Source organism: Platalea leucorodia (genome assembly GCF_965183815.1).
Source record: "Platalea leucorodia genome assembly, chromosome: 15".
NCBI classification, from domain to species: Eukaryota; Metazoa; Chordata; class Aves; order Pelecaniformes; family Threskiornithidae; genus Platalea; species Platalea leucorodia.
In genome coordinates this window covers 9,121,286-9,142,511 of record NC_138837.1, presented here as the reverse complement: position 1 = coordinate 9,142,511, position 21,226 = coordinate 9,121,286, and the positions used below count along the sequence as shown (strand labels likewise).

Genomic DNA, 21,226 nt, shown 5'->3' with positions numbered 1-21,226 from the left:
TCCAGCTGCTCTGGAGACACAGCAAGGCAGGAGCCTGCATCACCAAGGCTGCAGGATACATCTCCATCAGACACATGGCAGCAGTATATTGCCAGGTAAACTCCTCGGCACCAGTGGAAAGCATCGAAACGCTGAACACAAAGAAGTACCTTACAGCCACGTGATTTCATTTCTAATTATCATTCTTTTCCATGAATATTTAAAGATAGCTTTAAATACCAATGATAACTATTGCTGGTTTATTTTACCAAACAGAAATGCACCATGAACCCGTTGGGAGTGTTTACTATTTATGTGTACGTGTCTATGTACTAACCTGTCAATCTTGCTTTCTTCCTTATTTTTGCAGTTCCCTAATAAAGAACGAGGTTTGGGAGGCAAGTAAGAACATTTTGAAGCTCAGCTACAGACAACTCCCTCTGCACCCAAAGACTGAAGAGCTAAACCACCAGCTCTCAATTAAATCCCTACTTAACGAACCCCACTTCTAGTTAAAATACAACAAGCCTGAAAGTAACGGAAACAAATCAAATGTAAAATAGTCATATAATCAGTATTCACAAAGACAAAGGTGACTTGGGCTGGCAAGGCGTCCTGGCCCAGGAGCTGCTACACAGAGGGGACCCCATGGTTGGGGAGGGTGATGGGGCGGTGACTTCTGGAGCTCCCCACCAGCCCCACGTGCTGAACAACTCCAGGAGAAGGAAGCACATTCATGGCCTTGCTGCCAAATTTTCATCTTCTTTGGATAACCCAAGCCTTGTTTGCTGCTGCAAGTATAAAAACCCCAAAACTATCTATTTATGGAAGTACCTCCAAAATCAACACCAAAATGTGACACCCGGACAGGAGCCAATAACTTCTCTTTCAGCAGAAGTTTGGTGTCCATGTAAAACCACAAATTTGGGAAGCTTGAAATAATTTGCAAATTGATCAAGCTTTACTATATTCTGTACAGAGACCTTCGCAAATATAATGCAACTGTAAATTAAATAAAAAAGTCCTGGCATTCTCAAGATGAATTACTTATTTTGATTTTAGTAAGTCTGATTAAGAAATCAATATAAAAAGTTGTTTTGTTTTGTTTTGTTTTGTTTTTAAAAAAAAGCAGTGAAAAGTGAAATATTTGAATAGTGAAAATATTTGAATCCAAAATCCTTAAATTCAAGTTCAGTCTAAAATGGAGGCTCTTCTACTTCAGTCTAAGAAAAAAAAAAAAAAAACCAACCTGGGGAAATGGAAGGTTTTAGTTAATTGTAAACACTTTCCTTCCTTCCTAGGAGGAAGAAGGGGACAAGGAGGAAGGAGGGGACAAGTCCAACAAGAAAACTTCTCACATCTTTGAAGCTGAGTGTGTTGCAGCTCAGCTGGGTAAGAGGTGTTTGCAGACACTCTCGTCACCTTCACTCACACTGAATATACAAACAAACAAACAACCCAACCTTGACCCCCTTCTAGCTTGCCTGCGAAAAAAATAACAGGAAAAGGTGTTTTACAAAAACTTTGAAAGCTAAAATTCTGAAGATTTCAAAGCCTTTTCACACAATTTTTCTCTTTATTGTCAAAGAATCTACACATAGTAAACAGTTTTCAAAAGTCACAGTGCACATTTATCAAAACCATCTTGAAAAGCCAGAAAGGGCAGGTTGAGTATCAAATCCTTTTAGAAACTACCAAGAACAAACATTTTCTAAGCAAGAGCCATTTCAAACATCTTTAGCTTGCCAGGAACATCAGCCAGGTTTGTTTTCACCAACATACAGTCTCTCAATGGAGGGAAATCAAGGAGGGAAGGGGGGTGACAAAGAACCCAAGGGGTTCATACCACCAGGGTAGTGGAGGGTAGACCCCGCTCCGAATCACCCTCTGAAAACCTGCCTCAAGGACCTCAGGCCCCACCGAATCGCCCTACAACCACACCCAGCCTACAATTTGATGCACACCTACAGTTGCTCCCTGTGGACCCTGGGAGCAGATCCCAGCAGAGACACTCTCCAAAGACACCCAGAGAGACTGTCCACACTGCTATCCTCTACTGCTAATCCCATCCCCTCCCAGGTGTCCTCCCAGACACAAGTTTTGAGCTTCCCACTTAAAAGTCTGGTGAAATACCCCTTAAATGGAGACATTTAGGCCCCAGGGTAAAACAAGCATCAGGGTAAAACAACCGTCAACCAAACAAGGGAATACAACAACGAAATGGCTGTTCTCCACCCACCACCACCTCCTCCTCCCAGAAACCCCCGTTGTAGGATATGTCCCTTGAGTGCTGTTGGCTTTACAAGCCAGTCTATGCAGTAGATCAGCATTGCAATGCCATGAAGAACATCAGTACACAGCTACACAACTGCCTCCCGGCTCCATGAGGTCCACCAGCACTTCGGGGGATTGATTTGTTTGGGTTTTTGCATGTGTGTGTTTCCCCCCCCCCCCTTCCTTCTCCAATGCTGATCAAAACCAGATCAGTTAAGGCAGCATCAAAAGTTCATATCTCTCATGCTGGGGTCTCCTTCAAAGTTCAGTGGAACTGCTTAAGCCTTGACAAAAGAGGCTTGAAGTTTTGACATTTCAAAAGTAATTTTCCAGAATACAACAGGATAAAACAGCTCAGAAGAGATATCTAACAAAGGAAAAGAACAAAGCGCCCAAAAGGCAGCCAAAAGGGTTTGGCTTTTCCTTTCTCTCTCTCTCTCTTATTTTCAAGGAAAGAGATCAAAAAATAATTTTTGTGAAGAATTTCTATTTCTTCCTCCCTCTGCTCTTTTTGTCTTCTTTGGTCCATTTGCTGTATCTTGGCCAACGAAACTCCCTTTCATCTAAAATTAGTATTTTGTGTTGGAAAGCGATGGGAGGTCATACTACAGGTTACTATTAATGTAGCCATCCCTATACTATCATACGATTATAATCCTGTTACAGAATTTTTTTTTTAACTGCTAGAGGAAGGATTATCCCTCTTGCTCCATTCTATAGGTACAAAGAATAACCCTATTTGATTTCTTTAGAGACCTTTTTTTTTTTTCTTGTTACACTTCAAAGAACATTTCCCAAAGAGACAACTCCTCCCCTATCAGCTCTTTCCATTGATCAGCTCTCGTTCTCCTGTCCTGGTCCCAGGGAATGAAAACTTCTGCTTCTTAAATTTCTTTCAGAAAATGCAGAAGAGCCAACCAGGCATTGGATTTCCAGGACACACATATACTGACCTAAGGAAGCAAACCGGGCTTGGTGCAGGATCCCACAGACTATCGCGGTGCTCAGCTTTACCACCCCTCTCTCCTGCTCAGCACAAAACTTGGTAATTTTGGAATAATTTAAATTCTTTCAAGTCAAACTCTTATTTCTTTATTCTAAATTGAAACCAGGGATAGTATCACACTGGGTTAAAATTCAAGCTATCCACTTCATCTTGTTTTTCAAACAGTTTCTCTCTTGAACAAGATGAAACACCTGAACAGAAAGTTACGATAGCAAGTTTTTAAAACAACAAAAGCCTATATACCTGCCTTTAATTTAGTCCTCCACCAGCTGAAGTGCATACAGTTTATATGGCACACAGTGCTTGACTCAAGGATGTATTTTCAGCACACAAACCAGTTGCATGGCCCTGGGCTGGCTACTCATGCCAGCGCTCCCCAACCCGCTGATGATCAAACCCAGCGACCCCCATCCCTTAGAAACACTGTCAATTCTGCCAGAGCTTTTTCACTCTGGCAAAGCAGAAGCAAATCAGTGATACAAATCTGTATGTAATTACAGCTCAGACTAGAAGCATCTTTCCTGTGGGAGGAGCAGGGTTACATTTTAATTGTTAAATTGCACCTTCTTGATAATTCTGACAGACTCTTTCTTTGGGTTTTCTTGGCAGTCAGTCTTGATTTTGCCAGGGCTGAACTTCTGACAAGCAACGAATGCACGGATTTAACTTTATTCAGCAGATGATGACTTGGCCACCTTTTCCCAAACCCAAGGGAGACGGCATCTTCCCACTCCTGCCTTGTGGTTGAGCTTATGCAGCATGAGATCTCCCATAGTGTTATTAGACAATATAATTGTGCAAGCATTAGTAACAGCATGTCTCCATCCTCAGTAGGCATCTGGCCTAGCAATGGCTGAGATGGAAATTAGACTCCTAAGGAAAAGCTTCTTAATGCTCCGTATCTCCCAACTCCCACGCTCCAGCCTGGGGCTCCTTCTCAGTGAAGTTCTCTAGATATTGGACAAGGGTTTGGGGAAATCCAGACTAAACCTAATCACACCACGAAGTATACGACAGATAAGTTATGATAAGCTTTAAAAAATATAAAGTGTGTGTGTGAATGGAGATTTTTCAGCCAACACCAAGACCAAACATCCTCCCAGGATGGCAGAAAAAAAACCCAAGAGGCAGCATGTGCAGAGTTAATATGCCACGGGACCAAGGCAAGCTACCACCCACTCACTGAGAGATTGCACACCAGCAATGCTACCTGTTGGGAAAACAATAAAGTAGCACATTCCTAGCTACGCAGCCTCCAAAAATCCTTGCTACATCATAGCTGCTGCAGGTATCCCATGAATTCTTGTTTGAAAGCAAGCATGGCCTAAGCCAGTTTCCCGGGACTGACCCACCACCATGCTCCAAGCAGACAGGGTCTCATCCTGCAGATGCAGAAGTCAATGTTTGCATCTCTGCATCTCTCCATCTAGGAAGGGAGCAGGTTAGTTGATCAAAGATACTGTGCCTTACTGTAGTCTTCCCTCACCATACCTCCCAAATCAGAGGGTAAATGGCGTTGGCAGAAGCTCAGCAGGTGCCGGATGCCACGTCCTCAGTGGTGAGCGCATCCTGCCTCTCTCAGGATACAACAACTCCCAGCTCTGAACCAGCCCCTGCTGACACCATCCAAATATCAACACAAATCCCTCTGGCTTTGCTCCGATGAATCCTGCAAGGAAGAAAGGAAGAGGCATTTGCCTTCCCTTGCAAACCGAGCTGCCCCAGCAGCCAGGGGTGCTTGCGGCAGGCACACAGCCAGGGGAGCTGGGCTGGCATGGGGAAGAGCCAAGCACAGGATCACAAGCCTGTCAAACGCACGATAAAAACATGATGTACTTCAGCCTCTGGAATCTTACTAGTTCTTCATGCAAAGAGCATTCACGCCGTAAAACCGTCTTGGAATCCCTTTGATCCATGCTGATACAGTTTATAAATTGATGTTAATATTTAGAGTTCATGTCTGGTAATGCTGCAGCCATTTGCTCACATTTTCTTGCCAACCAAACAGGCGTAGGAACAGGATTGAGTTGTAATGCAGACACAGAGGTGACCCAGTGATTAAGAGCTGATGGAATTAAACGCAATCTGTAAAGCTGCCCCCAAACACAGCCACCTTTCCAGAAACATGCGGGGTCTGGGGCAGCTAGACCTGCCACCGAGTCTGCAACAAGAGTATTGCTTCTGCCAAAGCCCTGACCCAGGTCTCCATACAGCAAAACAGGCACCTCTGCAGCAGAACGACTCCAAGGGGAGAAAACAGCACAAGAAGAAGTTATTTTAAGCCAGTAAATTCCCTCTGATGATTTCAGAGGGGGCTGGTGGGACTGGGACCAGCTGGAGAACATGGGGGACCCCAATGGCAGCATGTCTCTGAAAGCTCGGAGAAATACCTTTGAGACCAGATTCCTTTCTCCATCCTTCTGGTATAAACCTGGGGTGCTTCAAGTGTAAATCAAAGATTGTCTCCAGCTTCTCCTTGCTGTAAAAGGGGACAGGGAGGCAGCCAGTCCCCCACCTCCTGCTGCTCATTTCTCTGCGATCGCATGCGCAGCACGTGCTGAGCACACTCGCGGGCAAGCGCCTGAGGACACGAGCTAATGCCTGGTCACCTCTGAGGGCTGCAGAAGATTGAGCAGGAGATGTCAAAAGCAAACAATTTAAAGCAACATATTTAATTAAAACCAAAATGAGAAGTTGTTGCGAGTCCAACAATTGCAGTCTGCAGAGCTCTGGCAATCTTCGGGGAAAATTAACACAAGCTGCTAATAGCAGCATCCAATTCCACCCGCATCTTGGAGCAAACAGCAGTGGGGGGAAGGTAGGAAATAATCTTCAGATGAAACAATTACCGATCAGCTGCGTGACAATCACAGAACATCATCGTTCAGATGGGCAGATGCAGACGCACGAAGCTTAAAAGAGAAATAAAAAAAAGAAGCTGCAAAGAAGCTTCCTCCAACTCTGCCATCTTGTCAGACACTCAAACCCAAAGCATGGTCTCGAGTGGCAACTCCACCTTCCACTGCTCTCCTGGCTTTGCATGGGGTGGGAATGGGTTTGCTTTCCTCCCCCCTGTTGCTTGCAGAGCAGCGTTCATCCTGGGGGAATTTATCCACGTTCGCAGGAGGGCTGAAGCAGAAATGCGGGCAGCTCGGAGCAGAGCCCACCACGAGGACAGTGCCTGCCAAGCAGTGCCTCTGCTCCCAGCCTCCATAAACCACCCAGTCCGCAGTTCGGCGAGGTTTCAGATAGAGGGATTACCACATCTCCTCTGGCATGCGTCTCAGAAGAGGAGGGGAGGAGGTTGCAAATGCCCTGAGATGTCTTTGAAGTGACAGAAACCTGCTTTACGCCCTTTATTTCTACTTATAAAATGAAGCCCTACAAGCCCCTAGCTAAATGTAGCTCTTGCTTCCTTCTGTACGCACCGGAGGATCTCACCTACCTCTCCCACTAAAGTATCCAGATACAAACATCCACCCACACCATATATAACTTCTTTGCAGGCTGTAAAAATGGGAAGCTTTAATTGATACTATATTTCAAACTGTTGTGCAGCAAGGACATACTCCAGGCCGAGTCCTCTAGGGTATCTTTCCTCCAGCCCTGCCTTCCCTGCAAGCCGCTCCCATTGCTGCATCTCTACTTTTTTGAATGATTACTTACGAGAAAGCGGAAAAAAAAAAACCAAAAAACAACAACTATTGAATGTATAGAGCTGAGTGGGTCACATATTCATACGGGGTTTTATTACTCAGATGGAGGAGCTCTCTTTCCTTTCTTCCCCCCTTTGACACTGTTAAAGGGTCCTCTAAAAAATGCTTTGCATTTCCATATCCTCATAAAAGCGACTACGATTCTTTCTATAAATCCGAGCCGTCTCCGAAATCAGAACGATGCCTTCTGCTCAGAGCAGGCAGAGGCTGCCCCAAAACACGATGCCCTGGAGCAGCAGAAGGGAGGAGAGGATGCTCCCAGCACCCTAAGAGAAGATTTAGAGACACCGACCCATTTCCCAGAGGCAGGAGGCCCCCAGCCTGCCCCTGCCAGCCATGGCAGCAAAGACCATGGCAGCTTCTGCCAGGCTTTCCTGGATTTGGCCGCCCTGTGAAATGAAGGCAGAGCAGCTGTACAAACCAGGCAATAATTGCTCAGAGGGGAGAGGAGCTGGGCGGGGAACCCCATCAAATGAACAAAAGGAAGAAAACAAACTGAGAGAGAGAAATAAGGGCAATAGAGACAGGCTAGTTATTAATACTGCTGCTTGGAATACATTCTCCCAGCCTTTGCTGCCAGTTGGCTTCTGGTCCCAGTCCTTCCCCTCCCTGTTCCCATCCTGCAACTCCAGCGGGCTCAGGAGCTTCTTTCTCTAATGCCGTTGCTCACTGCAGAGGGGGAAAGCTGCTTTCCTCTGAGGCTGGAGACATTTGGTGGGGCTTTTTCCACCCCCCTTCCTTTTCCCAAGTTGGCTTTGGCTCCTGGCGCACTGGAGCTGGCTGGCATCTATTTAAAGTTTCCTTCAAAGACAAGTTTTCATCTGCTAGGAGAGGGATTTCTTTCAGCCTCTGTCTTTGTTTGGCTTTTCCTGCAGAGGTGTTGGTAGCTGCTCCACTTTAAGATTTTCCTTGGCTACTGGCATCTATTGAAATACCGCATTTCAAAAAGGAACGAGAGGGCACCCTTCTCTCTCACAGGAATATCTCCTGTGAATGCACCATCCCTGCCTTCTCGCAGAGCCTGCCTTATCATCACGCAAAATACAAAAGAGAACAGCTTCAGAAACCAGACTATTTAAGTGCTCGGCAACCTTCGCAGGACATGGCACGCACCATGAGGTGCCACGTGAGAAATTGGTTTAAGACTGATCAAAGCTCCCAGCCTTGGCCAGGCCAAAGACATCAGCTCTGCTGTTGCTTCGCTCACGTGGGGATGCCCACGCCAACTCCCTTTTGCACCCAGGCAAAAAGCAGGTTTAAACCCACCTGGGAGATTGCCAGGGAGAAGCAAGTCCCCTATTTTCCATCAGCATAAGACTCTGGGTGCCAAGCCTCTGCAAACACAGCCAGACACATTTTCCTGGGTATCATTAAAATTTCCCAACCCGGCTCAGTTCTGCGATGTCTTTAAATGTTTTCTAATATTTTGCTGCCAGTTGGGTGCTGCCGTGGGATTTGTTGTTATTCAAAAAGAAGGGACAACTTTAAGAGCTTTTCTCTTCCCAGGCGAGGGACTCTGCCATTGCATAAAATGATGAGATTTCAGTAAAAGTGATAGCCACTGCAAAATGTCTTGGCTGCTTCTATGTGAAGAATTTGACTGTTTCTCATAAAAAATATTAAAATTTTTTGCAGTTTGTAATTATATTTTACAGTTTCATTACAAAGCTCATTTTAATTCTTCTCCAAACCATTTTTACCAGTCGTCTTGCCACTTTCTCTTTAGAAAAGTCATTAAGTCGGGACTGGAGATCATCCCATTTCCCCCAGTTTCAAGGATATTAATCTGTTTTATTGGTATTTCATTGTCATTTCCATTCGAGTGTTCTCCATATTTGCATAATTTGCATTGCCACCCCCTTCCCGGTGACAAGCACAGGCTCAGCTTTTCACTTTAATTCTACAGAGTCACATTGCATTTTGTTTTATTTTCTTTTTCGAGGACAAGCTGTCTTCCCTGGGCCAGAACCGCAGGCCAGGAGCATGATGCCAAGGTCCTATCTCCATCACTGCCTTCCAGGCTGACCTTCAAGCAAGTACCAACAACAGCTGTGAACTCCTAGCCCAAGTGATGAACTGGCCAGTGCCCGTCTCAAAGGGACACAAGTTCACACTGGAGCAACCTCAGTTCCGAAGTGCAAAAAGAGCTTCTCTTGTCCAGCTACTCGGAATAATGATCTGTGAAGAGTTCAGAATATTTATGTGCAGCCTGGACAATCCTTAAAGCCTTTTAGAAACAGGTCAAGGCGTAGACAAGTCCCTTGTTTCAAGTTATGCCTTTCTCATGTCTCCCCTGATGTTCAGTTCCTCCAATCTGAGACCACAAAGTAGATGCTCTCCTCCTCTTTCCTTTAAGGACCAAGCTTTGACTGCTGGGATAGCCCACGTACCCAGAGATTGGGCTGTAATTTCCAGAGTCAGCAGCTCAGAAGCATCCTTGGGGATCAGAGCAGAGGCAGCCTCACACACCAGCAAGGGGGCATCAACCTGCTGGCTGCACCCAACACCCATTCCATAAGCATCATTAGGTGTAGGCATAGAAGTGGGGTTAATGCGGCAGCAAGGGTCAGTCATGGGGCTGGGGAGAGCATGTGCTCTGTTGGTGTTGCAGTGCAGATAACATCCTACAAATGCACACCAAGGCCAAGAAGAAACCACTCTTAGAAGGGCTGAATCCCACTTCAAGCATGCTGGTGAGTCCCTCCCCACCACGGGGTGATGGTTTAAGCCCCTCTCCATCACCCCCTGCTGCTGCTGTGCCGCTGCACCTCTTTAACCATCTACCTCTCCCCAAAATATTAATCCCGCCAAGAGCTGCCCTCCATCCCAGCCCCCAAAGTAGGGGGCTGTACAGGAGCTGGCTGCACTGGGACACCCCAGCAGCCAGCGATGCACTGACTCCATGCAGCACATTTCTGGCAGAGAAAAGGTGCCCCCTCCACACGCCCCGAGCAGCGAGACAAGCGCAGGAGTTGAGGAATTGGAACTGACTGAATAATGGGTCCCGTCTGCTGGCAGAAAATGAAATTTGCCCTCGTGTTACCGAAAACTTGCACTCGACGCTCACTGAACATTATAAAGAAAAGGTCAGTGAAACACAACAAATGCAAGGAGCCCAGTTGGAGACAGCAATAAATAGTGACAGCAGCCTTCATCTAATTTTTCAAAGCATCTCTGCTTTTGCTCAAATCCTAGCAATTTCACTCCACACTGCTGCAAGGGGCTGGGATGAACAGCTTTGCTGCTGCAGGACAGGAAGACGTCTGTCTGTGCAGGCTCTCGGGGCTTGTCAGAGAGTTCAGAGGAAAACAGGAATATCCATCAGACACCATTAGTAACAATAATAATAATAGACGCAATTGAGATTTCCGCCTCAGGCTCACAGATGCACTTTGCTCCTCTGGGAAGGGGGATCCCTGCAGCCAAACACAGCTGAGGCAATTCCCATAGAGAGGGACCCCCATGTCCCAAACATACCCGGGGGTCCAAGTCCCCAGAGGGTCTTACCATCTGCGATGAAGTGCTCAGGTACGTGAAGCGTCACCTTGACAGTCAGTGGGCAGGAGAGTTGGGAGCCACACACCACGGCCAGGACGCAGGAGCTGACCGCGATCAAGGTCAGCGCTGTCTTGTTGACCGGGCTCTTCATCGAACCTGGAAGGCAGAGAGAGGGGTGGGTGGCCAAAAGGCAAAGCTGTACCAAGGGCTTGCTTGGCCTCCCCCCCTTCCCTGTGTGAATGCAGGAGAGCCCCAACCCTGGCGAAGGGCACGCATTGAAAATAAAGACATCAGCTCAGTACCACTGGAAGAGCTCCTGAGGTCTGCAGACCCCATCATTCCCATCACACCTTGTTTGGCTAGGTTTTTAACATTCGTGTTGTTTCACTCACTGAGTTACATCCATTTTGGGGACTATATTTTCCTAGACGAGGGAGAAAGCCTGCTCACAAACCTGTACAGACCCTCTCCCTGGGAACCCCCCTTCCCTGGAGCCATTCACCACCCCTGCCAGGCTCCTCTGGCAAAGCCGTCATTACTTCTTGTCAGCCTTGATTTATTTGGCAAATCTTGTCAAGTCAAAAAAAAAAAAAAAGAAAACAAACAAAAAAACCAAACCACAAGTCAAATCTGAGGGCTGCCTGGACCATGGCATCATTTGCTTTTGCTTAACACCAGGAGAAATCTACACCTGTAGATGTTATATAGCACCAATGAGCGTTAATTATTTACACAAATACACATAAATACTCAGTCATCACAGGGAGTTTATGCCGAACAACAAAGCGACTTACAGAGCCAGCCACTTTTGACAGGCAGGAAATATTACAAAACAAGTTTTATTTTGTCAGGTGCAGAACCTTACGGCATCTCCCACAAAGCAGCTCAGTATTTTCCAACACATGGAAGCCAGCCGCCGAAGGAGGGACCCAGCCCACTCAGTCCCCTCACAGCATGTGGGTCACTCTCAGACTACCATCCCTTGTCTCAAAGGCCACATGCCTGGCACCAGGGCTAAGGGGTGCCGGCACCGAGGAATGATCCCATGAGATTGGGAGGATGCCATCACCCCATGGCTCCGCTCAGACCTGCACGCTCGTCCAGGCTTGGTTGGTGGCTTCTATTTTATTTGGAGGTTTTTTAAGCATTAAGTGAAAGCCAACAAGGAGCTCAAGCATCTGCAGGTCTAGAAAGGCCGGCAGGAGGTACAAACTCACTGCGAAACCCTCATGGAGCAATGTGGCATTGAGATGACTGAATCGCTGTCAACTACAGTTGGGTGGGACAGAGCAAGTCCCAAGCTCTGCAGGGAAGAGGGTGAAGCTGGGCAATACAGAGTCATCAGGAGAGACCCGGCTGTCCCAGGAGATTCAGATGCTCTTGCTGGGTGCATGCCAGGAGCACACATGTGTCCAGATGAGACACCCTCCACTGATGGAGGTGACCAGGAGAAACTGTCCCCTGGCCACTGCTACCCCATGAACAGGTCTCCACTGCCTGAGAAGGGAGCAGCCCTGGAGTCTGCATCCCTGGGGCACCACTGGTCCCCTCCCAACCCAGCCTCTCTGGAGCTGGGGCCTGACCCACTGCTGCTCCAACTGCACCGCATCCCCCACGGCCACTCAGTCCAACACCACACACCAGTGCTCTGCTTTGCTCAAAGCTAACGACAGACGCCTCACGGAGCAGCCAGTTCCCTTCTCCAGTGCTTGCGACGCCACTTAGAACCCACTTGGGGAGTACAGCAACACCAAGGAGAGGACACAGCCTGGCAATTAACTCCAGCCGCTGCACAGTCTATTACAGTGCAGCTGAGATGACGGAGCTCCCAGCAGACCTGACTACGTTCCTGCTCAGGATTCAGGCAAGGACACTTATTTATTTTTGGAAGCCAATCCAGCCTCTCCTCCCTTGCTCCCCGGCCCTTGCCATCTCATCAGGAAAGTGAGATTTAAAAAGCATCACTTTAAAAACTGAATGGGAAATACATCCAGCAAGTTAGCACTTGCACACCCTGTAACCTGACCGAAGCTGCTGTTAGAGATGCTGGTGCCAGGGCAGAGATCTCATGCTCGGGCTGAGCCCACAGTATGACCTGTGTTTTCCAGGCAGGGCAGCATGCCCCACCAAAGCATCCCCTGTTGCAGCATGAAGCCTGCACAGTGGATGCTCCAACCATCATTTGCAGGACAGGAGAAGTGGCTGATCTGCTGGAAAATACCCCCATCACTGCGACCAACAGGAGAATGCAAACTGATTATTTATGAAGCATCTTTTACTCTCCTTATGCATGCATCATCTAAACAGCCTTCCCACCCCTACTTCACAGCTTTATTGCCAAACTCCTGTGCCCTTCACCTCGCGATCCCCTTTTTTTCTTCCCAATCTTTATTCATATCATCAGCATAAGTTAGCACCTCCTTGGGAGGCAAATTCATCCTCTTGCTGGGCATACTGTGCCTGCCACAAACCCTGCATTCGCTTGGAGTTACTACATGAATGCAAAAAAGAAAAAAGGGGGGGGAGGGGAAAGAAAAAAGAAAAAAGAAGGAAAAAAACCTCCCATCAGGATAATTGGACACAGCCAAGTATACAATAGACTAAAGAACACTGGATTTTACCATTATAAATCACCTTTCAATCCAGGGTCTTAAAGTGCTTTGCAAACATTAAATCACAAATCCCTTACGAGTTAGATGAGTATTATCCCCTTTTCACAAAGAGCCTGAATCACAGGTACAATGGCAGCTTTCACCATCCTGCAGCCGGAGTGGAGCTGGAAGAATTAGGATCTGGGAGCTCCCATCCCCATCGGTCCACGTGGCTTCTTCTTTCCCGGTGACTAGAGAAGAGAGGGGCACAGGAGCTTGAAACAGCAAAAAGCCCATTACAGCTCAATGAGTTTGAGCTTGGCTGCCCAAGAAAAGGAACAATGTGCTACAAGTCTCTTTAACTACCTTCCCTGCTCCTCTGCCTTCCACTCCTGGCTCGTTTCCATCACAGCGCTAATTATTGACCTCTAGAACTGCCTGACGTTGGCTTTGACCAACTGAACCAAAACAACAGGTCTTCTGCTTGAGCAGAAATTGGATTTCCAGCTCAGCTCTTTAATGCTCATGGCCAGTTTGCTGCCAGGTTTGATGGGAGGCTGTTGGAAAAGCAGATCCTTCCCTTGTTCTTTAAAGAGAGGGACGTGGCTCCCGCTCTCCATCCCATCGCCTGCGCTTCAGACCACTGATGCTCCAGCAGAAGCACTCCTGTGCTGCATTTAAACACCCATCTGGAGATAAACAGCTTCATGCCAGGCCTCTAAAACCACAAGCAAACGTATACTTAGCAAGCCACTACTAACCAAACCAACCTCAATGGGTTCACCGAGGCTTGATGCTCCTGTTCAAGAAGTGAGACAAAATGACCCATTCCTTCTTTGGGTGTCCAAACTGGCTCTGTAACTCAGGCAGCACCAGCATTAATCACATTGCTGGAAATGGAAGCTCTACCTGGGTGAAGCCTGCTCTTTCTCTCCTCCTCTTGTTATCTCCAGGCTTCCAGGGAGGTGTTTAAAGTGCAGATTTGCAAACCCAGGCCCACTGGACAGGCTGGTATCAACCTCCTTTACCAAGAAGAGGAAGCCTGGGGGGGAATGCAAGACCTTCATGGATGGCTGATGGGACTCAGGAGCCTCGAGAGCCTCAGCACCCAATGTAAGTCTTTGTTTGGGTCTTGTGGGGTCCAAAAAGCCCAAGAGGAAGGTGGCGACCAGGCATGGTGGAGACCAAACTCACTCCCCAGATTCCTCTGCCCTAATAAATCCTTCATGTATTGAGATGGCCTCTCTATACTTTTAATTCAACATGTTTCTGTTGCGTTTTGGATGGTTGCACCAGAGTGAGCGAGTGCCCGAGTGTTCAGCCAGGCTGTTTTAGGGGGAAAGTGATGGCCCATGCAGCTCCCAGGGGAGGCAGAGTCGGGAAGCCTGCACCCAAGGAGCAGGCAGAGCAGCAGGCAGGACACACAACGAGGATGAAGAATAAGAAGAAAGAAGTTCTACCCAATGGGGAGAAATAACCCTTAGTCTGCAAGAGCAAAGGAGAGAGAAGTAGAAAGGCAAGGGAAACTGCTCCATTTTAGGGCAGAATCATACCTGAGATGCTTCCTGCTAGTGATCCAATTAACGGCAGCTTAATTAGACTGGAAGACAAGAGGAGTAGCCAGGACTGTGGTCAGAGGGGCTCCTGCCACTGCCACGTTTCCCACTCAGAATTTTTTCCCCTCCTAAGCACTGGTGCCAATTAGCCCAGCTCTGGCCTCCCAGTAAAGATGCGGGTCCCTCTACAGACAGCTCAGAAACAGCTTGCAAAGCACCACATTCCTCTGAAGATTTTGCACCTGCTGCAAGATGAAGATAAATTCAAAGCCGCTGGTGTAAACACTCTGCAAACAGCCCCTCCAAATGCACTGTGTCTCCTTTGAAATATCATTTCCTCGTGCAGTTAATTACTTGCTGCTTTGTACACTTTCCCTTGCCCACCTAAAGAACAAGGGGGGGAAAAAAACCAACAAAACTCTGAGCTCATTTCTTTTTAATATTGGCAGTGCTGCCTAAATTTAAGGAAAAATAAAAAAAAATCCATGTTCAGAACACGTATGGATTTACGAGCAACACAAATATCCCGCGCTCTTGGTAATATGATGTTTCTAAATCAGGCTCATAAATACATGCTTGGGAGACTAGTCTATAAAAAAATAAACTTTAATTACCCCATCTTTATCAGCACACAGCCCATGGTGTTAGCCATATGTGGGTGTTAAACGCCAAGTGCTTTGCAATCTTCACCGCCCCCCCGGAGATAATAGCATAATACAGAATGTTTCACGGCTACTCGGATATTAAAATGTATTTCTACCACCCGAGGAAGACAGGGATGGGGAGACCAAGCAGGAGAACAGTGAGTGCCTGAACTGCTTAGCAACACGTGGCGCAGCCGCCAGCGCCCGGCCGCCGTGCCGTGCCGCATGCAGAAGTGCCCAGCGCGGGGTGAGCAGCTCGTCCAGCACCCCTCAGGTGCAGCGAGCCCACTGCAGCCCATCTCGCATCCTCGGCATCCCCACGCTGCTCCCAACGCACACCGCTGCTGCTGGCATGTCAGAGGAGTTGGGCACTCCTAATGATCCTTCTTTATGTTCCAGCAGAGGCTCATTAATACAGTACAACAGCGTTTCCAGGACACCCTCACACACACAAACATCTCAAGGTGTTTTACAAGCAGGAGATCATGTCGAATCAAATCAAACGCCAATTAAGATGAGCAGCAGCATTGGCAGGCATCTCTTGGCACAGAGCACCCCCTTGCCGGGGAGCAGCGCTGCCCGTCTCCCCTCCCTGCCCTGCACCTCTGCCCCTTGCCACAGCCTCCCCACCCCTTCCACGTCGGGATGGTCCCTCTTCCTCCAGCACACCAGACACACGGGCTGCAACAGGATGGGACATCCTCCTTCCAGCCAGACACAGCTCTCCCACACCATGGTCCCCATACCAAGCCTTCATGGACCACTCTGCCCCAGAGCCACTTCTCTCAGAAGGGGATGGATGTTGATGCAACAAACCCCCCAGGCAGCATCTGAGCAGCCGGGTGAGAGCACAAGCAGGTATTTCACTGCATATCCTCTCTGAAATGCCTGGCCTCAGCTTCTCCTTGAGCTGGCACCTTCTCCATGGACAAATCCTAAGTGAATGTGCTCACATCTATGGTCTGGATCTGGGTCAGGATTTGGGCACGGGGCTGTCTCTCATCCCCAGAGCCAGCAGGATGGGGATCAGCCCCAAAGTGGTGGCTTTGCTCCCTGTGTGCCAGGGGAGACCCCCAGGGAGACCCTCCTCACCTCCAAGAAGGCAGAGAGGATGCACACAAGAAGGGATGGGGGGGAAGCAGGGAGGAAAGACAGCTGTATAGTGCAGCAGAAGGGTGAGATTCTGGATTCATAGAGGATTTGATCTTGCCAGTATCAGATTAATACTATTAACATTTATGAATTACCCACTAGCAATTAGCCGAGGCACCCTCCCTTACGGCACAGACGGCTGCAGAAAAGGCAGCCCTGGGGCGTGGGTCAGGGAGAGGAGGATGCTGAGGGGTGGCACAGCCACCGTGGGGAGGTCGGGGTTGGGCTGCAAGACCCAGGGGCGAGGTCAAGGGTTTGGTGGCTGAGCTCTGATGTGCACCACAGCCTGCACCGCTCACCCCAGTGAGCTCTCGCGCTCCCCCAGCAGCCTGAGCCTCAGCTCTTTACGCACTCCTGGAGTTTTAAAGCCTCATGTACTGAATAAATGTATTTATGTCCTATTTATACAGTTGCCAGTGGTGCTCCCCCTTTGCTCTAAAACAGTGTGCCTGCAGCTCGCAGGGAGACGCCACCAGCAAATTTCAGTCAGGAGGAGGAGGAAGAAGACGAGGGGGGAAGCGGAGGGAAAGGAAAAGCCCTGAAGGCTGGGCGAGGAAGGGGCAGCGGAAGGGAGAGGGGAAACGGAGATGACCGAGGTGGCACAGGTTGAGATGCTGGTCTTTGCTGACACACCAGCTCCATCACTACCAGGGTCATCACCTCCAGCCCCATCACCACCATCAGACCCGGTCACCGCCACCAGGCACAGTCTCCTGCCCGCATGTCTTAGACCTCCTCTGGCACAGCAAAGGGGGAAGAATTTGTGCAAACCTAATTTGGTCTCCTGGCACTGTTACATTTTTTGCATTTCTCTGGGCATGGACAATTAAAATCAATGAAGTCAGTTTTGCTTTCATGTTCTCAGTGCTGAATCGGTTGAGATAAAATCACATTAAAGAAACAGTTACATATTTAAAAGCAGAGATTGCCTGCACTGGAATTTTCTTTCACGCAAATCAATAGAAACACTTCTCCTGGAATTAAGGCCTGATCTTTTTTTGTTTTAAACTCCAAATGAGTCCCAATTTTACAATATATAAACACAAAGGCAAATCTGAGTGGAAGGCTTCATTTTAAGGAGGAGGAAAAGCAATTTTCAATACAGTGTAACGAAAACATTATTCCTACAGGAAAAAAGAGGGGAAAAAAGTAATCATTATCTATGAAATAGCTCGTGTTGAGTCACAGCCCAGGGAGGATTGCACTCGGCGAGCGAAGGACTGGTCAGACAGCTGAATTGATTCTGGAGACCAAGAGGGAGCCGTGAGGGAGGCCAGGCTGCCGTAGAGGGCTCAGGACCCAGCAGGAGATGCCCCAGCACCTGGCAAGCTGCCCATTGCTGCTGGACCTCCACTGCGCTGCCCACCCCTGTCCCCTCTCCCATCACCACCCCACAGGCAGAGCCAGGCTGCTGCCTGGGATCTGGGAATTGGGCTGGGATCTCCAAAGCCAGACATGCAAACAAACAAAACAAAACAACCAAACCAAAAAAAAAACCAAACACATCTTTCCCCTCCCTCCGTTATTTTTGGAATAGACGCAAAATGGCCCAGCAAGGTGCAACTAAAAATCTCTGCTCTGCAACAGCTCCCCAGGGCTGGGGCACATCCCCCCCGTGCCTCAGTTTCCCCTGCAACTAAGCGCCACACAAGGGCAAGCTTCACCAGCGCAGCGTGACATCCACCACCCTCTGCCTCCTCCCACTCCTCCCCCTGCTCCAGCCAGGAGACAAATCCAGTGCGTCACACGTGCGCCGAGCATCGGTGCCGAAATGCGTCTTTATTTTCCAGCCCGCGCTAACCCTCGCCCTCCTCCTGCCCGCATCCAGCACCGTGTTTATGTTCTGCTTCCTGGGAAACAAGAGACTCGTTACCATGCGGAGGGCGACAGCAGAGCGATTAGTGAAATTTGTTACCCACATGCTCTGAACAAAATTAAATTAAAAGTGCTGCTTTGCTGTCAAGATAAGGGCCAAGCCGGAGAGATAATTTTTCACTCTCAAACACTCAATTACTCGCTGAGGCTGTATCAGATACAATCAAAAAATAAATAAATAAATAGAAAGACCCACACTGCCTCCAGGAACAGATGTAAACGCTGTTATCTCTAGCGCAGTCCGGGGAAGTTAAAGAGCCTGCGGCTGCCGCGGCACCACAACCGTTTTAATTGCAGACCCCTCTGCTCCCCAGCTCATGCTTTGCAACCAGCGTCACGTAGCAACCCCTCTCCCCAAAACCTCAGTACCCCACACAAGTGCCCAGGCACAGGCAGGAGCATGTGTGCATCCCGCATACCTACAGCCACTGGGGATTTACGGGACTAAAGAGGCTGCTGGAGCAACCCCAGCCCAGCTTCACTGCACAGACTGAGTCTAACAGGGACAGAGAGGGGCACTGGGTAGGTTTCATTTGCTGATGCAGTGCCTGCTTGCTCTGCGAGCCAAGTAAGCCATCAGGCAAAAGCACCACGTTTGTTTGCTCGCTGGAAAAACAGCATCCGTGACAGAGCTTTTGAGAGCCAAGAAGGGCTGGAAAGTTACAGCGTCCCTCATCAGTACCACCGCCCTGGGGCACCGCAGGGGTGGATGTTCCCCAGCACTCTGGGAGGTAAAGGCGAGACTTGTGTCATGAAGGTATCTCATCCTCAGAGATTTGGGGATGTCCAGGTCGCATGGGACACCAGTTGTCCCCTCTGGGAGGGCCCTCTCAGAGAGCAGCTCAGCTTCACGTGCCACGAACCAGCCAGCTGTATGCCAGACACCAGCACTGACCTGTCCATCTGTCCCTGCAGCAAGTGGCTGTGTGTCCCTTTCCCAGGGAAGCCTCCACTGCAGCACCGCAGGGGCTGGGGCATGGCTGGACGGGCAGCAACTGAGCCGGCACGGGGTTGCCAGCACCGGCAGGGAGGGAGAAGGCTCCCTGAGCGCAGACAGCACAAGGCATGGACAGACCCATTACTCCCTCTTGCTACTGCAAGCAACCCAAACCAACATGTTTGCTTTATCACCTTTTGTCTCCCATTTGATTCCTGACAGTGTCTTCCCCAGTTTGAAGGCTGCTGGCATGGCAAGCCAAACCTGGTGCAGACCTGGGGCGGCAATGCCCCGAGGACCACAGCAGAGATGGGCCGATGCGCTGCCCACGGTGTTTGCTCAGCCCTGGCGGGGCTGGGGGCACTGGCAGAGCACAGAGAACAGGACCCAAATTTCATCCTGCATTTCGTTTAGTTCCCCATGAAATAATAAGTGTCTGCTGCCTCCGGAGACAGGAGAGGATCAAAGCGAAGCTTCCTCATATGTAACAGACTCCGAATACCTAATATTCCCTTATAAAAGGCCTTGTTTTAAACACCAAATACAGAGGCAGATCAAAGCTCAGCTTCTCATTTCTCTAACAGCCCTCAGAAGACTTCACCAGCCAGCAAGGCACACACATGCACGCACACACACATGGCTGACACCAATCCAAGGTACATAATTGGATTCTGCTAATTTGTCTAAACTATCACCGTGTGTTATGGAAACAGACTGGTGCCTTGTTCATGGAGACCTCAGTCGAGGAGCATCCCAAAACCATGTCCTCCCTTCCCTGGGGTGTCGGGGAGCTCTCCTAGGATGGAAGCAGGTTGCTGGGACAGGGAGGTACATGCTTGCTGGCTGCAAGCAATGCATGAAAACAGGGTGGGATATTTCCCCCCCCTCCTCCTTTAAGAGGCTGCAATAGAGATGATGCCAGGAGGGATGAAGCGATCCCAGACCCAAGTGTGGAAGAACGGGCTCAGGGTGGTCTGGCTCAGGGTGAAGCAGATGCCAGAGCCCTGCTTGAAGAGCAGCAGCCAGCTGAGGACATTCGATGAGAGATCCCAGCTGGGTCACCGTGCTGGGCGCCCTCCAGCACATCTCAACCATCGTGGTATCAACAGCATTGCTTTGTGATTGCACCCAGCGCTCTGCCTTGTATCTAAGTTTCTAGCAACTCTCTGTACCTGACCTTTCTGCTTGCTGGGGGGGAGCAAGATCAGCACAAGCCCCAGTCCTAGGGGCTCACCAGCAGCCACGGTGGCTCCTGGCAGGTCCCAGGGGCTCAGACAACAGACGGGCTTCAGGAGCGGCCAGAGGCTCTCTAGGTCTCCAAGATGAATGGGGTCAGGATGCTCAGCCCCTCAAAGGGTCTCCATACAACACTGTCACCTTCCCTGCCTCAGCTTCTCCTAACCCAAGAAGCTGCACAGCATCTGCCCTGCAGACCCAATGCGATGCCGATTTACTCTTCATTTATCCCTTAGAAACCTTCTCCTAGAAGGGGCTTTAAAAGAGCAGGAACGTTTCTGAGTTACAGAGCAGCTGCTCCGGGGCCTGAGGAAGCAGACGGAGGGGGGAGAGGCTCACTCACGCCTCCCCCCGCGCCGGTGGGGCTCGTTAGACTCAGCAAGTCCTTGACGAGCTGCGCAGCGCAGAGTGCAGGGGCCAGCCCACCGCTGCAGGGAGCCCGGTACGGCCTTGGAGTTGCTTCCTATTCCTAGCAATACGATGCTGCTTCTTTTCTCCCCCCCATCTTTCTCTCTGTTTTAATAGCCATTGGGCAGGCACTGCATGCGACCTGGGGAGCTTGAGGCTGCAAAGTCAGACCTGGTGCTGAATATATTTTGCTAGGCAGGAGACAAGCACCACTCTGGAGCAAGAGGGATGGAGCAGCAGCAATGCACCATGCAGGGCAAGGTTTGCACACAGGGCGCTCCCTTCCTGTTTTGGGGTTTTTTTGCTACTAATATTTTCCTCTTGAACTCAGAGGAGGACCTGACTGAACACATC

General features: G+C 49.2%; 1 protein-coding gene across 1 annotated transcript in view; it reads right to left on the bottom strand.

Annotated features, from left to right (window-relative positions):
• ASTN2 (astrotactin 2) overlaps positions 1-21,226 on the bottom strand; it is a gene marked incomplete at both ends in the record, with an annotated part of 359,009 nt that overhangs the window by 214,524 nt on the left and 123,259 nt on the right. The window contains one exon of the mRNA XM_082327894.1: positions 10,483-10,629. Coding sequence (XP_082184020.1) covers positions 10,483-10,629 — 147 coding nt within the window. The remainder of the gene's footprint in view (positions 1-10,482; positions 10,630-21,226) is intronic.